The sequence below is a fragment of the Aotus nancymaae genome, unplaced genomic scaffold (genome assembly GCF_030222135.1).
Source record: "Aotus nancymaae isolate 86718 unplaced genomic scaffold, 86718_ANA_hifiasm-v0.15.2.pri h1tg000007l, whole genome shotgun sequence".
Lineage (NCBI taxonomy): Eukaryota > Metazoa > Chordata > Mammalia > Primates > Aotidae > Aotus > Aotus nancymaae.
This window is the reverse complement of record NW_026988418.1, coordinates 29473433-29491065: the sequence shown is the minus strand read 5'-3', so window position 1 is coordinate 29491065 and position 17633 is coordinate 29473433. Positions and strand designations below refer to the sequence as shown.

General features: G+C 38.3%; 1 protein-coding gene across 5 annotated transcripts in view; it reads right to left on the bottom strand.

Annotated features, from left to right (window-relative positions):
• Nucleotides 1–17633, bottom strand: part of PDE4B (phosphodiesterase 4B) — a 568971-nt gene that overhangs the window by 104095 nt on the left and 447243 nt on the right. For all 5 annotated transcript variants that reach the window (XM_021667780.2, XM_064372453.1, XM_064372454.1 and 2 more), the window contains 3 exons: nt 9589–9625; nt 9409–9479; nt 3462–3511 (listed from right to left, as the gene is read on the bottom strand). In XM_021667780.2, the coding sequence (XP_021523455.1) occupies nt 3462–3511; nt 9409–9479; nt 9589–9625 (158 nt within the window). The remainder of the gene's footprint in view (nt 1–3461; nt 3512–9408; nt 9480–9588; nt 9626–17633) is intronic.

Genomic DNA, 17633 nt, shown 5'->3' with positions numbered 1-17633 from the left:
CCCAAAATCCTGAGAATTACTTCAATTTTCCATTGTGAATATGTACAGCTGACAGAATTCAAGTTCCTGCCTTGTTTTGGAATTTTCTTCCTTCTTCTATTTTTTCCTTTCTGTTTCAATCCTTGAGCACCATGTAGGGAGAGCCTGGAATTCATGCTTGTGAAAGGCAAAATGTGAAACAAATTGAGATGCTCATTAAACTCTACATTGGCATTTTCAGCACCCCCAGAGGATTTACAGCGTCTTTCTCCTCAACCTCGGAACATGTGGCTTCCTCATTGTTATTTCTGGGCTTAAAATTCTCCATTGCTGTACTCTAGCTTTCTTATTCAAAGCACTAAATGCCATTTTCTTAGGTTTCACTCTTTTGGGTCAAAACCTATATGAACCCAGTAACATATATAAGCAGTTACAGTGTGTTTTTCAAACCTCTTTTAATTTCAGTGCAATAACTGATTTTTAATAGTAAAAAAATACAATTTGAATACTTTTCATAGCAATAGAAATAAAAATATTGGCTCATTATTAGAATTTTATTTTATATGTATTTTCCTTCACATAAAGTCCCCAAATTTTATGCAGTGCTCCTGGTCAATTCAACACTTACTGTGTTCCTACTATGTGAAAATAATTACGCTAAAGCATGATGAGTGATAAAAAAGATAGATAAGGCACAATCCCTGTCTTCAAGAGCTTTAGCTCCAATGGGAGAGATATACAAGAAGCTATGAATTAAAGTATATCAGAGAATTAAATTGTTGCCACAGCACAAAAAAGGAGCAATTATGCAAACTTAAAAAAAGTAAGATGTCTTTGCAAAGTAAGGACATTTGCATTGAGGCATGACAGCTGATAAGAACCTTGGTTGGACAGTGAGAAGAGGGTATTTCTTTTTTTTCTTTTTTTTTTTTTTTGAGACAGAGTCTTGCTCTGTTGCTCAGCTGGAGTACAGTGGCGTGATCTTGGCTCACTGCAACCTCTGTCTCCTAGGTTGAGGTGATTCTCCTGCCTCAGCCTCCCGAGTAGCTGAGGCTACAGGTGTGCGCCACCATGCCCGGCTAATTGTTTTTGTGTTTTAGTAGAGATGGGGTTTCACCATGTTGGCCTGGATGGTCTCGATCTTCTGACCTTGTCATCTGGCTACCTCGGCCTCCCAAAGTACTGGGATTACAAGTGTGAGCCACCGCACTCGGCCAAAGAAGAATATTTCAAACGGAGAGATTTCCTTTGATTTATCCATTTAATATTTCAGGTAGAAATCAATTTGTAAAAGTAAATGTACCAATTTACCATGGTTTCTGACAATGAACCTTTGAAATAAATTGCATTTTTCTCATTTATATGTTCAAAAAAATGAAGCCTCTTAAGATTCGGTATTTCTTTTTCTCTCTCTCTCAATTGCTTCTATATAAGACTCGAGTTATCTAAGTCAGGCTCTCTGGCAAACTGGGTTGTTGCTAAATCTGTTTAAATTATTGTAGATTTCTTGTACCTTTTATCTTAGATTTCAATTGAAATACATGAATTCAATATCAGTACTGACAAGTAAAAACCTGATTTTAATATCATGAAAAATCTGTGTTGAAGCAGCACTCCAATTCTCAATTCTGTTTGCTCTGAGCCACTTACTTTTCATTCCCCTTTAAAGTTTCTATTTAAACACACCTCTTTGTCATATGCTGATAAATATTAAAATAACAGGAAAAATCTGCCTGACTTATTTAAGCTGATAATAAGAACAAAACACGGGATGTGTGTCTCCTCCTTCCTTTTCTAACCGTGGCTAAACGTTAAGGAGATTTTGAAACCCATAATTACGTAATAATTGGTCTCACTAAATTCTCTTTGCAGTGAAAAGCCAGGATTTTTGTAGTTTGCCACAGAGACAGAAGGAAACGAATTGGCTAAGTGGTATTGTCATTTCTTTGTTCCATTGTTTGAGAAGAATTTATCAAAAGAATCTCCAGTTGTCAAGCTGTGGTTGCTGTGCCAATAATCACAAAATGATCTTTCCAACCACATCTTTGGATAATAAGCTAATTTATAGAACCATAAAGATGTTTGTCAGTATTTATTATTAGAAAAAGAAAACATAGTCTAAATATTCAAATTGATGTAAATTCGGCTAACAGAAATGTGAGCAACATTGCCTCACTGGTAGGCCAATATGATGAAATGATTGGAGTTTCAAAACTACCTCCTTTGATCTCCAAGTATGTAACACAAGTTATATATTAAAACATCCTATTTTGTTTCTTTTTATAAAAGCTTTAAAAGAAACAGTACATGCAGGACATTAGGTTTTTGAAGTCCATAGAGTACTATTTATTTCTTTGTATTTCATATCACAGGGTTCTAGAGTAAACTCACCTTTACTTGATATCTTCCTTTCACTTTTATTCTCATTCTCAATCTTTCTCTTATAAAAGTATTTTTAAAAGCTTGCGCCACAAATACTACAGAAGCCAATGAGCCAATAGAATTGGCTGCTTTTGTTCCCTTCTTTTAGAAGCTGAGCTTTTGTAATATTTCCGTTATAGCTATGATCATGGTACCAGTAAGAAAACACAACAACCAAGTGAGAAAGACTGGAAGTATGAAGCAGTGCTGGAAATAGAAAACCGTGCGAGGCATTGTTAGGTGTCAGGTGTGAGGTGATCTCAGTGTGAGTTCATCTTAATTGTTTCTCCTGTGGTTTTACTTAAATCTACTGCTACAATAGTAGGGAACAGATATAGGAGGAAACCCTATTTGGACTTTTAAAAATGTCATAGAACTGGTTGCATTTTGTGTGAAGAATTATTTCAGTTCAACACAACTCGATGGTGTTCCTTCAAGGTGGCCCTTCCTCTCCGCAGCTCTCAACACACCAAGAAAAGTGGATGCACTGTCCCGAAAGATGAGAGGTTAAGTTCTTTGAAAAAAAAAAATACCACCATTGAGGAACAAAGTTGGATGCCCTCCAAGAGAAATGATTGGTGACCTGGAAAGAGCCTTTGGTTTCACACCTGGAATGGATGTAGATTCAAGTGGGATCTATAGTTGACACTAAGAGGGGAACCACTAACATATCGGCAGGAGCCCTCAGGCCAACGTGGGGCAGCTTAGGTCTTTGAGGTTAGCTCTCCTGGAGTTTATTGGAGCCAGCAAGCTGAGGTCAAGTTGCATTGTCAGTACAACTCTGCCTCCTGCTCCTCTTTGGGGAAGAAGCAGCATAATCCCATGTTCATGTTCCAAAAACCTGCGCATACAATGGGCAAATTATTTAGTACTGTGTTTAATGTTGTTTTAATAGAGTGAAGTAATGCTCCAGTGTGCCTTAGAAAAAAATCACCAAGAGGCATACTTTTGAGAGCCACAATATGCAAACAATGTCATTGTTCTAAAAAACAGTTCTGAATAAGAGGCACGTTTATTATTCTAACTCTAAACATCGAGATAGACCTTATGACATGGCCTACCTTGCGGGTTGACTCTGGAGACAGGAGGCTGACTAGCAGCTGGGGACCTCCTGTGGAGACAGAGAAAAGAAGGACTGAGTCTGGGTATCAGAACTCCCCATTCCACCCCCAGCACCCCACCCTCATGGTTACTAAGGAGTTTTCCAGGTCGTAATGAACTATGTAGTGACATAATGCTATCTCAGGAAGTCAGAGTCCTGTAACCTGGGTAGATGACTGCAATTCTCTCACATCCAAATGGCCTGGAATTTCCCTCTGCCACAGCCTCAGGATGCTCCGACTCTGCAGGAAGGAAGTTGTTTACTCCAGGTCCCCAACCAGCCCCCTGATGTAGGTTTTGCTCTTCCAAGGAGCCCTCAGAAGAGGAATTGTTTGCTCAGGCATCAGTTGAAATGTCAGAGTGAGTCCCAATTCCTTTGGGCACTGCTGTAAAAAGTTACAGCCAGAGGAACTCTCAGCGATCAATCATTTCAGGCCCCTAATTTTTGTACCTCGGGAGACTGAAACTGAGAGGTGAAGTCACTTGCCAAGGTCACACAACCACTAGGAACAGTCATCCAACTTGCTTTACTTAGAGAGAGGTATTTACATGGAGGAACTGGGATGTCATTCCGTGTCATCACAAGCCTGCTGATGTCAGGGGTTAAACGAAACAAGCAAACCCATGTTCACATAGTACTGGGGCTCCTCCTTTTTTCTTGTTTCTTTTCCTTTCTCTGCCCCCAACCCTTCAATTTCACTGCTCTCACCATCCTTTTCATGCTTTGCACAACTTCTACCAGACTCTCCCATTTCCCGCTGCATTACTGGTGAACCTCTCAGGAATACTATTGAGCAGGGCTCTCAGAACTTCTTGTCTCAGAAGCTAATTTTGAAAATATGGCTTTTATTTAGGGTTATCAATTCAGATAAGCATTTCTGTGTGGAAGCTTTGGAAAGACAGAGACAATGTTTATTTGGTTTGTTAATTATTCGTGAGACTTGGTGCAAAGAAGAGGCGCAATACATTTTCAATGAATAAATGAGTTCTGTAAGCCACGTGATTGCTTGTAGGACATAAGAATGCCAGACAGAAAATTGCATAAGAATGCCAGACAGAAAATTGTAAACAGTGCCAGAGGAAAGGCGTATTGGTTGCTTGGTTTCCAAAGTCCCTAACTTATGGAAGAATCATAAAAGTTGTGTGGCTGATTGTTGAAGACGGTGATATAAATAGGGAGGATAATATGACCATGACAGTTCAGTGGAGAGAGAAGTGGACTATGACTAAGAAGACAGAAATCCTAATCCTGGCTCTGGCACCTTCCCACTCTATAGCCCTTGGGCAATTCACAGAATCTCTTAGTTTCTTCCTCACTTGAAGAAAGCAGGCAGCAACTAACATTTACTGGTGATTTACCAGGTACCAGGTCCTGCATGAGGAGTTTTACATACAGTGTTTCACTTAATCTGAGGAAATTTGGCTAGGTTCTTTCCAGCACTGAATGCTCAAAATTTTATGGTCTTCAGCTAATTTAATTCACATGCCAAAGTACATACAGCAATAAAAGACATTTTGGATAGATATATACTAAAAAAATGTAAGTGGTTATTCTTTCCTGAATATTACATACATGGTGATTAAATTATTCTTTGAAAGAATGTTAATATAAAGAAGTGGCATGATTTCCTGATAGCCACAGGTGATATTCATGATGTTGATTACAGAGTTGCTTGATAAATGACACCTCTTTGCTCCTAGCTCCATCCCCTGGATATCAGACTTCTGAATGGTGGGCACACACTCACTCACACACCTGATTACTCCAGCAGTCTGTCTGAAGTCAGCAAATGCTTTAAGAATGCTTATCTGAATTAACCATTCTAAATGAAAGCCATATTTTCAAAATTAACTCCTGGGACAAAGGAAGTGTAGGTTTTAATTTGCAGCCAAGAAATACAGGCCCAATCAAGCATTCCTCAATGGGATATTTCGTGAAGGTGCAAGAAAACCACCTCAACAGGAACTTTGAGATTTCCACCCTTTGGGTGGTAAAGCACAAGCAGACAATGGACTGCTTTTATGCAGAGCAAAGAGCCAAAAGATAAAAGAAATCTTGACTTATGAGAAGTATAGTTCTATGTGGGAGTTCCTTTTCATACAATGAACCACACTAGCCAGATGTCTCATGAAAACCACTCCAAGGACATAATTATTGCTTAAATGCTACATTCAAGACAGGGAGTGGCACCCTGGAACCAAAGTCAAGTATCCCAGAAAGCAGTATCTGAGTTACATGAATTCTACAGTTTCAATTGTTAGGATAACGTGTGTGTGTGTGTGTGTGTGTGTGTGTGTGTGTGTGTGTGTGTGTGTGTGTTGGGATGGGGGATGCTTTCTGTATGTTATATCCATTCCTGGCAAATGTTATTGTCTTCAGTTCTTTCTCTTGGATTTTCTTCAGTTGTTTGAGGGTATTCACTATTTAAAAATATCCATTCCTGGCAAGTTATTGTCTTCAGTTCTTTCTCTTGGATTTTCTTCAGTTGTTTGAGGGTATTTACTCTTTAAAAATAAAATGGAGTGCATTAAATGGACACTCAGTTTTCCAACCTGTCCCTGCCAGGCTGCTCCCTAGATGGCTAATTTATTTCATTGATTTCAGCTCCCTGATGTCTGAAATCCATTATTCAGGAATGAGTCTGAGCTAGAATGCACCACTCTCAACTCCCTTTGGTGAAGTTCTAGTGGTGAATGTGCCCTGTCTGGAACTTTTGTTGGTGACAAGGTAGTACTTGCAATCAGTAACAGGATCAACTCTGTACACATGGGTATGAATTTGAGAAAGATCATTAGATAGTACTATCTTACCACTGGAGACCTGCTTTGTGTGATAAGTGTGGCTTGCTTTGAACCAAAAGTGACACAAGGGGCCATGATTTGAAGGGTAGTCCTCAGCCAGAGTGCAGGAAGGGCTGTGCTTCAGCTATGCTATGGCAATTATGGTCTTGGGGTACTTGGTTTCTGAAAGTTCACAAAGACCAAAACCCTCAAGGGTGTGGAAAGACCTGATTCTTGAAAAAGTAGTTTCAGTTGGCACAGCTTATTAATCTCAGCAGGGTTAGGCTGAATGTCCTGATACTACTAACAGAGGAAAAAAACCTCAAGCCCGTGCTAACAAATAAGAATAAGAACATCAGCATCTGCTCCACCTTCTCCCTAGTGCTGTGCAGTGGAGTGGTTCTCAGTCCAACCATGCTTAAGAAGCCCTGAATGTGTCCATATTAATCCCTTCTTCCCCATTCCCACCTCCATCATTCTGGTTCAGAGCTACATCCTCACATTTAATTCCTGAAAATACTGTTTTAGCTACTGTCTCTGTCTTCAGGCTTTCTGATCTTCATCTATTCCATAAGTTCTTCCTAAATGTCTTTCTGTTTTAAAGCCTTCCAGGGACTTCTTCCTATAACCCAGAAGACTTAAACAGATGTGGCAAATGAAAAGAGTACTGCAGTGACAAGTCAGGATTCCAGGTTTCAAGGAAACCTCTGTTGCCCACTAGAAGCTATGTTCTTGCCCAAGTCATGGACTCTCCCTAAGCTTTGTTTCCTTATTCATGGAGTGGGGGGTAACAATATTCATATTCATATGATATTCATTTGTTCAATATCATGAATATCATTTATGGTGATCTTAGCTTACGTAACAGATATGAAAACCCCAAAGTGTTACACTACTTCTAGATTCAGCAAGAGAAATCTAACAATCCATTGTAATAGCTCAGATTTATTGAGCACCTACTTCATGCAAGATTCTGTTTTAAGTGCTTTGCAAATATCAATTCATTTAATCCTCACAACAACCCTCTTTTACACATTAGAAAATGGAAAAATAGAGTGGGTAATTAGCTTGCCCAAATGTATCATTTTCAAAGGAGTAGAATTGGACTATGAAGCCAGTAATCATGGTTCCAGAGGCCATATCCTACCAGGAAAAAACAATAGAGAAGGATCACTCGTGCAAATATGATCTTCTAAATAATTGGTGGTCTTTCCTCTAACAATTATTTATTCAGAAATTCATATATATGATGAATTTTTATAGAGCACAAACTGTATGTCAGGCATTCTGCTATTCTTGGGAATTCAAGAAAAACTAAACACAATTCTTACTCCTAAGGGGCACACAATCTAGTGGTGGGTAGAGATCCATAAAGCTAGTGATAAGGTTTTCAGAGTGCTCTGGGTCCAAATGAGGGCCACTCAGCCAGGCTTGATGAGATCAGGGAAAGCATCTCGGTGAGGGTGATACTAGAGATGAGACATAAAGACAATCAGGATTTGGCCAAGCAGACACTGGCGAGTGGAAAGAGACATTTTAGGAAGAAACAACAGTAAGTCCATAATTAGGGTAGAGAAGAGAGCATGCAGAGAACAACAGACCATGATCATTGAAAATAATTCCATGTGGCTAGAGACCTGGTCTGATTGTTTACACTGCATCCTTCAGCACCTCATATTAGAATCTAAGCCCTAAAAGAGCAGAGAACTTGTCTATTCTGGTCACTATTATATTACCAGTGCTTGGTACTGATGGGGATGCTCGGTAGTTACTTGTTAAATGCATATATCTATCTATGAATGGATAGTATGTACTGGATAAATACTTGTTGGATGGATAAACAGATAAGTTAAATAAATAAATAAGTAATAAATACATCAATGGAGTTCCACTCCAAAAGAGGCTGGGACAAGTCTCTAGATTTCATATACAATGCACTAAATAGAAACCCAATTAACTATCAATCAAATTAATTTGTCTTGGGTACCAAGCACCAGCATTTAAACTTTATCTTAATGATAACACTGGACCACTGAAATGCCTCAAGCTGGAGGGTGACACAGTCATAGAACATGTGAGAAAGATCACTCACATAGAAGCTTGATCAGAGTATACAGAGTCAGCTTACAAGAAGGCCTAGTCATAAAACAGTGAAAGGAAAAGCAAACATTCAAAGCAGGGTTTACTCCCACTTTTAACAAATCTATTCTATGAAAATTTGTATGAAAGCAAAGTAAAGAGCTGATAAAGAATTGCACAGAGACTGGCGAGATAGGATACTCTGTAGTGAACACTGGCTGAAAAATCAGATGTAGGTTTTGGCCTTGATGTGTCTCTAACTTATGGGGTAGGGGGTTGTTTGCAAGTCACTGGATTCTTGAGAGCTTAGGTTTCTCCTTCTGTAAAACAAAGGGAATCAATGGTTGTAAAGACTTCCTCCAGACCTCTCATTCCAGGATCGTGGGTTCTATGACTCTCTGAGCTCTGTGATAACTTTTTAAAGCATGCAGGAGAGTGAACTTAATAGCACTTAGCTTAGGCACAAATATTCGAAATGATTTTGGAGAGTGTTACTGCAAGGAATATAAAGTTCAAAACTTTCATTTTGTAGATACGGAGATCAAGGATCGGCAATATTAATTTAAATGCCAAGATCATGTAATTAATTTAAGGTGGAGGAGATGATAATCCTACTCTTATTTATTAAACTGCATGAAGTTGTTATATACAATAAAAAAATAGGCAAATTGAACTTGAACTTTCTGCACATTTAATTTTAAGTTTGAATATCTGAATTCATTAATAACTTATTCCAAATGACCATTAATAGAATTTATGGCCCTTACTGGTCAAAGTGGTAAATATAAAAGTCAATGAAAAATAAAATCCTCTTCTTGTTCTTTCATTTGTGAACTAAAGACTAATAAGATCCAGACTAGATTACTTTTAATATTGTATGAGTTCTAAAATACTACGGTGCTCCATCCTACTTTCAAATTTCATTGTGTATACTAACTTAGCTTAGAAGGCTATTTTCCATGTAATAGTTGTATTTTTTAAAATGCTGTTCAGTATTTTTTGCCTTTATGTTAGGGATTCAAACACAACAAAAAAGTCAATGCTTACTTGTTAGATGTACCATGAAGATTTGTTAGTATAGTGAAGTTGTTTCTCACACTTCGCAAGCTGGCAAGGACCTACAAGAAAAATATTTCAAATGATTAAGGACCAAAGAAGACAAATGGCCAGGTTCAGACTTAGAAATCAGCAACAGTGAAAGCAAGCCAGGACCAACATAATACATACCTGCGCAAAAGGAGTTACAATCAAGTCATCGCCGTGTCTGGTGAAAAGAGGAAAAAAGAACCTTTAGAAATTCACTTGAATTATAACTGTGACATATGAGCTATAATATTAAATTTTATCAGTGTTAACAACACAAATGTTATACAAGTCCTTGTACCTGGATATAAGGCAGGACTCACAATTTGGCATGAAAGCATATCCCAAGAGCTTGAAAGGAAAAAATTAGTACGAGATTCATGACTCCTGAATTTACAGTGACTACACATAAAAGCATTTGCAAGTAAGCATATATCCTCAGGATATATTCCCATTAAATAACAGATCCACAGTACTGTAATTCAAAGCAACTTGTGGATTTTGGTTGCCAGAGCCAGGAAATTCAAAGGGAGGGCTGCTCACAGGGACACACACAGTTGGAAAAAATGGTATAACAGTCTGAATAAAGGTTAACTTTGGATTTCCTGGCTTTTGTTGATTTGAACCACAGCCTTAATGCCATTTAAACACAGATTTCTGTCTGGGAATCCCATTACTTTTTGTTTTTAATATAACTTTTTTCTTAAAGTACCTAAGGAAAAGCTTTCAATAGAAGAGTGTGGCTGAACCCATCATAGTCATACCATAGTCACTCATTTTGTCCCAAAGAACTGATTCAGCTGTACCTAGTGTTATATAAATCTGTATTTAGGAAGAGTTGAAAATCTGTTTTCAGAAGTGCATGCTGTCTCCCTGGCATATGCTTTGAGAAATCTACTCAAACCTACATTCAGCAAGTTCTCTATTGAAGATACTAGAAGACATGTTGGTTTGAGCTATAGTCACAAAATTAGGCCAATTTGCTATTACAGTGTGAATCATCATAGCAGCACAGAAGCTAGGAACAGTAAACTTCCCTCACTGTCTGGCCTACCTTCCCTGTCCTCATAATCATCACACAAATATGATACCTTCTTTATTAACTACATTAGTGCAACCAATAATTATTAAAAATGTGCCCTGTACCAGGCACCACGCGACGCCTGGGGCTCCCGAGTTGAACAACACATACGTCCACCTGGGCCTCGCCTCTATCACAGGCTTTTAACTTGACCTTATTTAACAGGATAGGTTTCTTTCCACCTTTGTCTTTAGCTAGAAACCTCCGAGCTTCAATTTAATCTGGCATATTTCTTCTGTGCCCACTTTGTACAGTGACAATAAAAAGAATACTGACAAGGAGTAAGCGTTCTTTGTGTGACTACTCTGGTCTGCCAGGCCTTGTGCTAAGCAGTTTACATGTGTTATTTCATTTAATTCTTATAAGAGGTCTGTGTGGCAGGTACTCTTGATATTACTATTACAGGGTCGGGCGTGGTGGCTCATGCCTGTAATCCCAGCACTTTGGGAGGCCAAGGCAGGAGGATCACCTGAGGTCAGGAGTTCGAGACTAGCCTGGCCAACATGGCAAAACCCTACCTCTACTAAAAATACAAAAGTTAGCAGGGCATGGTGGCAGGTGCCTATAATTCCAGCTACTTGGGAGGCTGAGGCAGGAGAATCACTTGAACCAGGAGGTGGAGGCTGCAGTGAGCCAAGACTGTGCCATTGCACTCCCACCTGGGCGACAAGAGTGAAACTCTGTCTGAAAAAAAATATAAAAAATTGCTATTATATAAATGACATCAATCCACAGAGCAGGTAACTAGCACATACCTAGTAAGTAGAAGAACTGACACTGATTCCAAATGTAAGAATTTAGACTGTTTGGTTTCAAAAATCTCTGCTTTTAAACACTATGCTTCATTTTTGCTGTTGTTGTCATTGTTTTGTTTTCTTTTGTTTTGAGACAGGGTCTCGCTTTGTCACCAAGGCTGGAGTGTAGTAGAGTGATCTCAGCTCACTGCAACTTCTGCCTCCCAGGCTCAAGCAATCCTCCCACCTCAGCCTCTGGAGTAGCTGGGAGTACAGGTACACAACACCACAGCTGGCTAATTCTTTTTTTGCATTTTTTTTTGCAGAGACAGAATTTTGCTATGTTGCCCAGGCTGGTCTTGAACCCTGGGCTGAAGCAATCAGCCCACGTTGGCCTCCCAATTTCTGGAATTACAGGCGTATACTTCTTATTATTACATATATTACATATATTACAAAATATTCATTATATATTTTACATATATATTATATATGTAATAATTGTATATATGTCATAAATAGATATATAATATAATATACATAAAAATATATATAATATATATATTATATATTATATATATGTAATATATATAATATATGTAATAATTGTATATATGTAATATATATAATATATGTAATAATTGTATATATGTAATGAAACATATATATGTAATAATTGTAATATATAATTACAATTATTTATTTATATGTAATAAAATATGTATTATATGTAATAATTGTAATATATTATTACAATTATTACATATATTACAAAATATTCATAATAATCAGATTTAAAACAAAGTAGGGAAGACAAAAAATATTTTAAAAACTCTAATAGACATTTAATATTAAATGATAATTACAGATAACAGATATACTTCATGAAGTCCAAAGGAGATGTGATAATTACAGATTAGAGAAAGTAGGAAAGTCTTGATTGAGTGAGCAATGTTTCAGATGAACTTTGAAGGATTTAAAAAGTCAGGGATAGTAGATGTGGCCAATGAAAAGAAATGGCAAGAACAAAGGCATTGAAATGGGAAAATACTTAACAAGCTTATTAAGATGTTTGATGGCTATTTGGGTGGAGCGGAGCATATTAACTACAGACATTTGTAGAGAGTAAGGGTAGAAGGCCCCCCAACACTCATATTATGGACAATCTGGACAAAGATTATAGATAGAATCAGTACTTAACTCCACAGAAAGAAATGAGTCAGTGAAGGTTTTTAGTGAGATGGAAAGTGAGATGGGCAAACAGAAACATGTTTTAGAAAGTAAAATGCCTTGGATGTGGAGGGATAGATTGGAGAGGGGACAAACCTGGTAAGAATAGTTAGAAATTGCGCTCACTCCGATGAGAAGCAAAAGGTAAGGCCAAGAAAGGAACAGAATGAGACAACTTGAAGACAACCCAGAGGTTTTGCAGGACTCGACATTTAATTGGATAAGGGGTCATAAAGAAATATCGTTTTCAATTTTAAAAATGGGTATCTAAGAAAACAGTGAAGTCATGAGTAGGAATAAAAAAGTAAGGAAGGGGTTGGGGGAGTTTAAGGTAGTCACTGAGTTTTTAAGGTACGTGTTGAACTTTAAGATACTGAATGATATCCAGGTGGCAACACTGAGCAGGAAGATTGAGACATGGGAATTTGAGCTATAGATTTAGGGTTCCTTACAAAAGTAGGAATAGTGAAGGCTATGGCAGGCCATGTCCTCCTGAGGTGGGAGTACATGTAAGTAGGGAGCCAAAGGAAGAGCCTCAGGGTTCTTGGAGAGAAGCAAAAAGGAGAGACAGAGTAATCAAGAGAGGAGCAGTTGTGATGAATGGAGTGTGGTGAACTGTATCAGAAACTGCCCCTTTCCAACCATGGTTCCCAAGATGGGTGAAGATCTTGCAGTTTGTTCTGACCTTTCTCTTTTTCTGTTTCTTTCTCTCTTTTTCTCTTTCTTCCTTTCTTTCTTCTTTCATTTTTTTTTAGGCTAGTCAAGTGAAGTGTTCTGATTTCTGATATGAAGTTACCTTTGTTCATAAGACATCAGGGTAAATTTGGGACAAGATATGGATTTAGATTTAAGTGCATCTTCTATGACTCCTGGATTTCCAGAGTCTAATAGCTAATAAAAGCTAAATATTGTAAGTAAATCTCATGGATTGGTAGTACCTTGAGCTGACGTATTGTTGAATAAGTTGGAGGAGTTATTAAAACCGTACAATCCAAAGGTTAAAGGAGATAAATATAAATTAACAGAGTATAATGTCAACATGACTTTATCATTACTGAACTTTTGAAATTTAGGAGAACATTCATTAGCAAAAAATAGCTTTTACAGATCCCCAGCACTGGTTTCCTTAAAGAATTTGAGCTGCCAAAGTTAAAGCTGTATGTTAGAAAATTGCTGTTAGAGAAATTATCAGGTAATTTATAATAAGCAACAGAAAAGAAACAAAATACAACAAAAAACTTCTCTTTGAGTACAGCCAGATTACTTATGGAACTAGAATACATTTTTAAAAATCATAGTTTGATAAATTACCAGTTAAGAATCAAATGGCCTAGAAATACCAAAACATTTGATTGATTATGAAAACTGATACATTTCTTACTTTCACAAAGCACTAGAGAAGGCAATGCCTCTCCCGGATATTCAGAACCATTGTATGAGCAACATCTAGTGACAAAGCCAGCACATTACACATTTATAGAATAGCTGGAAGTGAGCATTTCAGTCTTAGGACAGAGTCATAGAATTGAGTGTAGGTCTACTCTAAACAATAAAATGCTTTTCTAGAAAGCAAAAATGCTGTCTTTCACTGCTACACTCTGAATTTTATTAATCTATTCCACCTTGCTCCGTTTTCTCACTACACACAGAATTTAGTAATTTGCTTGATTTTAGTCTGTCGTATAGAGAGATATATATTATAGTGATTAACAGCACAGATTTTGGGGCCAAACAGCATTGATTTGTTTCTTAGCTGCATTACTACTAGCTATGAGACATTAGGCAACCTCTCCATGTCTCAACATTTTTTTTTGAGACGGAGTTTCGCTGTTGTCACCCAGACTGGAGTGCAATGGCACAATCTCGGCTCGCCGCAACCTCTGCCTCCTGGGTTCAAGCAGTTCTACTGCCTCAGCCACCCGAATAGCTGGGACTACAGGCGTGCACCACCATGCCCAGCTAATTTTTGTATTTTTAGTAGAGACGGGGTTTCACCTTGTTGACCAGGATGGTCTCGATCTCTTGACCTCGTGATCTACCCACCTCGGCCTCCCAAAGTGCTGGGAAACATTTTTACATGTAAAACAGAGTTCTGTGAGAATCAAATGAATTATTACATATGTACAACTCTAAATAAAAGTGCTTAGCACATAAAAGCAGCTTAGTTATTGAGTTATAGTTATTATCAATACCAGTAAGTATCTTTACTTTTATATGTATGGTCCTCAGCTTAATGATTATTTGACTTAATTTTTTTTTTTTTTTGAGACAGAGTCTCTGTTACCTAGGCTGGAGTGCAGTGGGACAATCTCAGCTCATTGCAACCTCTGCCTCCTGGGCTCAAGTGATCTTCCTATCTCGGCCTCCTGAGGAGCTTGGACCACAAGCACACACAACTAACTCCCAGCTAATTTGTATTTTTTGTAGAGACAGCGTTTTGCCATGTTGTCCAGGCTGGTCTCAAACTCCTGAGATCAAGCGATCCCCCTACCTTGGCCTCCCAAAGTGCTGGGATTAAGGAGCAAGCCACTGCACCCTGTCCAACTTACAATTTTTGACTTCACAATACTGCAAAAGCCACATGCATTCAGTAGAAACTATACTTTGAGTACCTATGCAACCATTCCGTGTTTCACTTTCAGTATAGTATTCAATCAATTACCTGAGATATTCAACACTGTGTCATAAAATAGGCTTTGTGTTAGATGATTTGCCCAACTGTAGGCTAATGTAAGTGTTCTGAGCACATTTAAGGTAGGTTAGGTTAAGCTGTAATGTTTGGTAGATTAGATGTGTTAAATGCATTTTCAATTCACAATAGTTTCAACTTTGGATGGGCTTTTTGGGACATTGTAAGTTGAAGGGTATCTGTAATTAAAGGGTTGCATGTCTGTATTTCCAGATGATGAGAGTTCCTTTAAGATATTCATGTCTGTCCATTGCAATCAAGAGGACTCGTACTTATGTTATATTTACAGTTTACAAAGCACTTTCATGTACATTACTTCATGTAGCAAGAGAATGCTCCTGATCCCAGGGAATGGTGCAACCACCTATCTTCTTGACCAAGCCTGAAACCTCCCTCTCCCTTATCCTACAATCAAACACTAACTCCTGCTGATCCTGACTTGTGAATATCTATTAACTGCTCACTAGATCATCTGCAATATAAATCCCCGTCCTCTTTTACATAAATATCACAGCAGCCTCCCATTTGGCTGTGTAGGTTTGAATACTAGTCTTTAAGCTTCTCTACCCTCCAAACCTTTTTTTATACTGCAATCAGAGCTACTATAAAAAAAAAGTTGCATTACCTATTAATCTGCTTAAAAGCACTTAGTAACACTCCACTGCTTACAGCATGAGGGCCAATTCATTAACATAGGCTCTTCATGATAAAGTTCCTGCTCACTTTTCCAGTCTCATTTTTCACCACTTCCTCATCCTCTCATATCCTCTGGATCAACCACACTGAGCTGTGGTTCTCCAAAATGTTCCTGCACTAACTGGAGAATTAGTTAGCGCCTGACCTCTCCTCCTGCATGTCCTTCTGCCTGCCTGACTGCTCTAGCTGAGCTGGAACCTCCTCAAAGTGGGCTGCTCTCCCTGCCTGGCCAGACCTTTCAAACCAGTGCATAGCTCTCTATGCCTGCTCTTATCTGAAGCTACTAAAACTGCCTGTGGGCCTACTAATCTTTTAGTACCCTTGAAGACAGAAACTGTCTTATTTGTTAGCAAAGTTCCTAAATTTATGTGTTTATCAAAAGAGAGAATGAAAACAATCCTCCTAACAGCTGGAAAGGTAGGCAGAACAGAGATCCATAGCATTATTAATTTTTTATTTTTCAGCCTCATTTAGAGTCTATTTACATGCTGGATATCCATATAGTTTACTACCTAGACTCCTTGGGTTCAAGCCTTGTTACCATTATTGGTGAAGTCACTTAACTTCTCTGTGCCCCAATGCCCTCATCTTTAAAACAAGAAAGTTATAGTACCTACCACATTGGGGATATGGAGGTTAAATGAATTAACATATGTAATAATGCCGATGCGGTGGTTCATGCCTGTCATCCCAGCACTTTGGGAGGCCAAGATGGGTGGATCATGAGGACAGGAGTTCACGACCAGCCTGGCCAAGATGGTGAAACCCCATGTCTACTAAAAATTACAGAAAAATTAGCCAGGCATGGTGGCATGTGCCTGTAATCCCAGCTACTTGGGTGGTCGAGGCAGGAGAATCACTTGAACCTGGGAGGCAGAGGTTGCAGTGAGCCAAGATCGCACCATTGCACCCTAGCCTGGGTGACAGAGTAAGACTCTGTCTCAAAAAAAAAAAGTAAAGTACTTTAACACACAGCATACAGACAATACTCAATAATTGTGTGCTTTTATTTTCAGATAATTTAGAGATACTAAAATAGATTCAGCGTCTTAAAAGCTGTGGTGCTAGTAAGTGTGATGGCTGTAAGTTTAACTCAAGTCTTAGAAACTACACTGCACTTTTTGGTAGTCCGTCAATAAACAGGTTTTAAATTTAAGTGGGTTGTTATTTCTGCTTTTCCTCTTGGTTCTTATGTCTCATTTCCCTTGACAGATCTCTCTAGAGACTACTTAGTCCACATGTAAATGGTGGCTTTCAAAAGTTTCTTGTCTATGTAAAGCTTTGCAAAATGGGATGACCAAATGAAAAAAACATGGAGTGTCCTTTCCTGTGGCTTTGCAGGTGGATAATCAAAACTCCATTCTGTCCATGGTGGTTCCTACCACATGTTTTCAGCAATAAAACTGGCCTGGTAAGTTTCCTGTACTTTATGTTCCCATGAGGCAATCCTACCTCAGTATATGAAGGCATTATGTTTGGTATGACTACAACACAGGAACTGAACAGAAACCAACAAACTATTGCCACATCTAGGAAAGCATCCGAAACTTCCTTTTGGGATCCAATGGTGATCTTGCTTTACTATATTACAAAGTCTCATTCTGATCTCTCCTTTGTTGTTCAAAGTTAAAGCCACTTTTATTTTTTCTTGTTCATCTTTTTACTCTTAAAATCTCTTCACTCACTCTCCCCTGACTATATTTTCTCTTACTCTTCTGAAAAAGTTCAGATGAGAAAAATTTAAAATTTCCTTTATTAC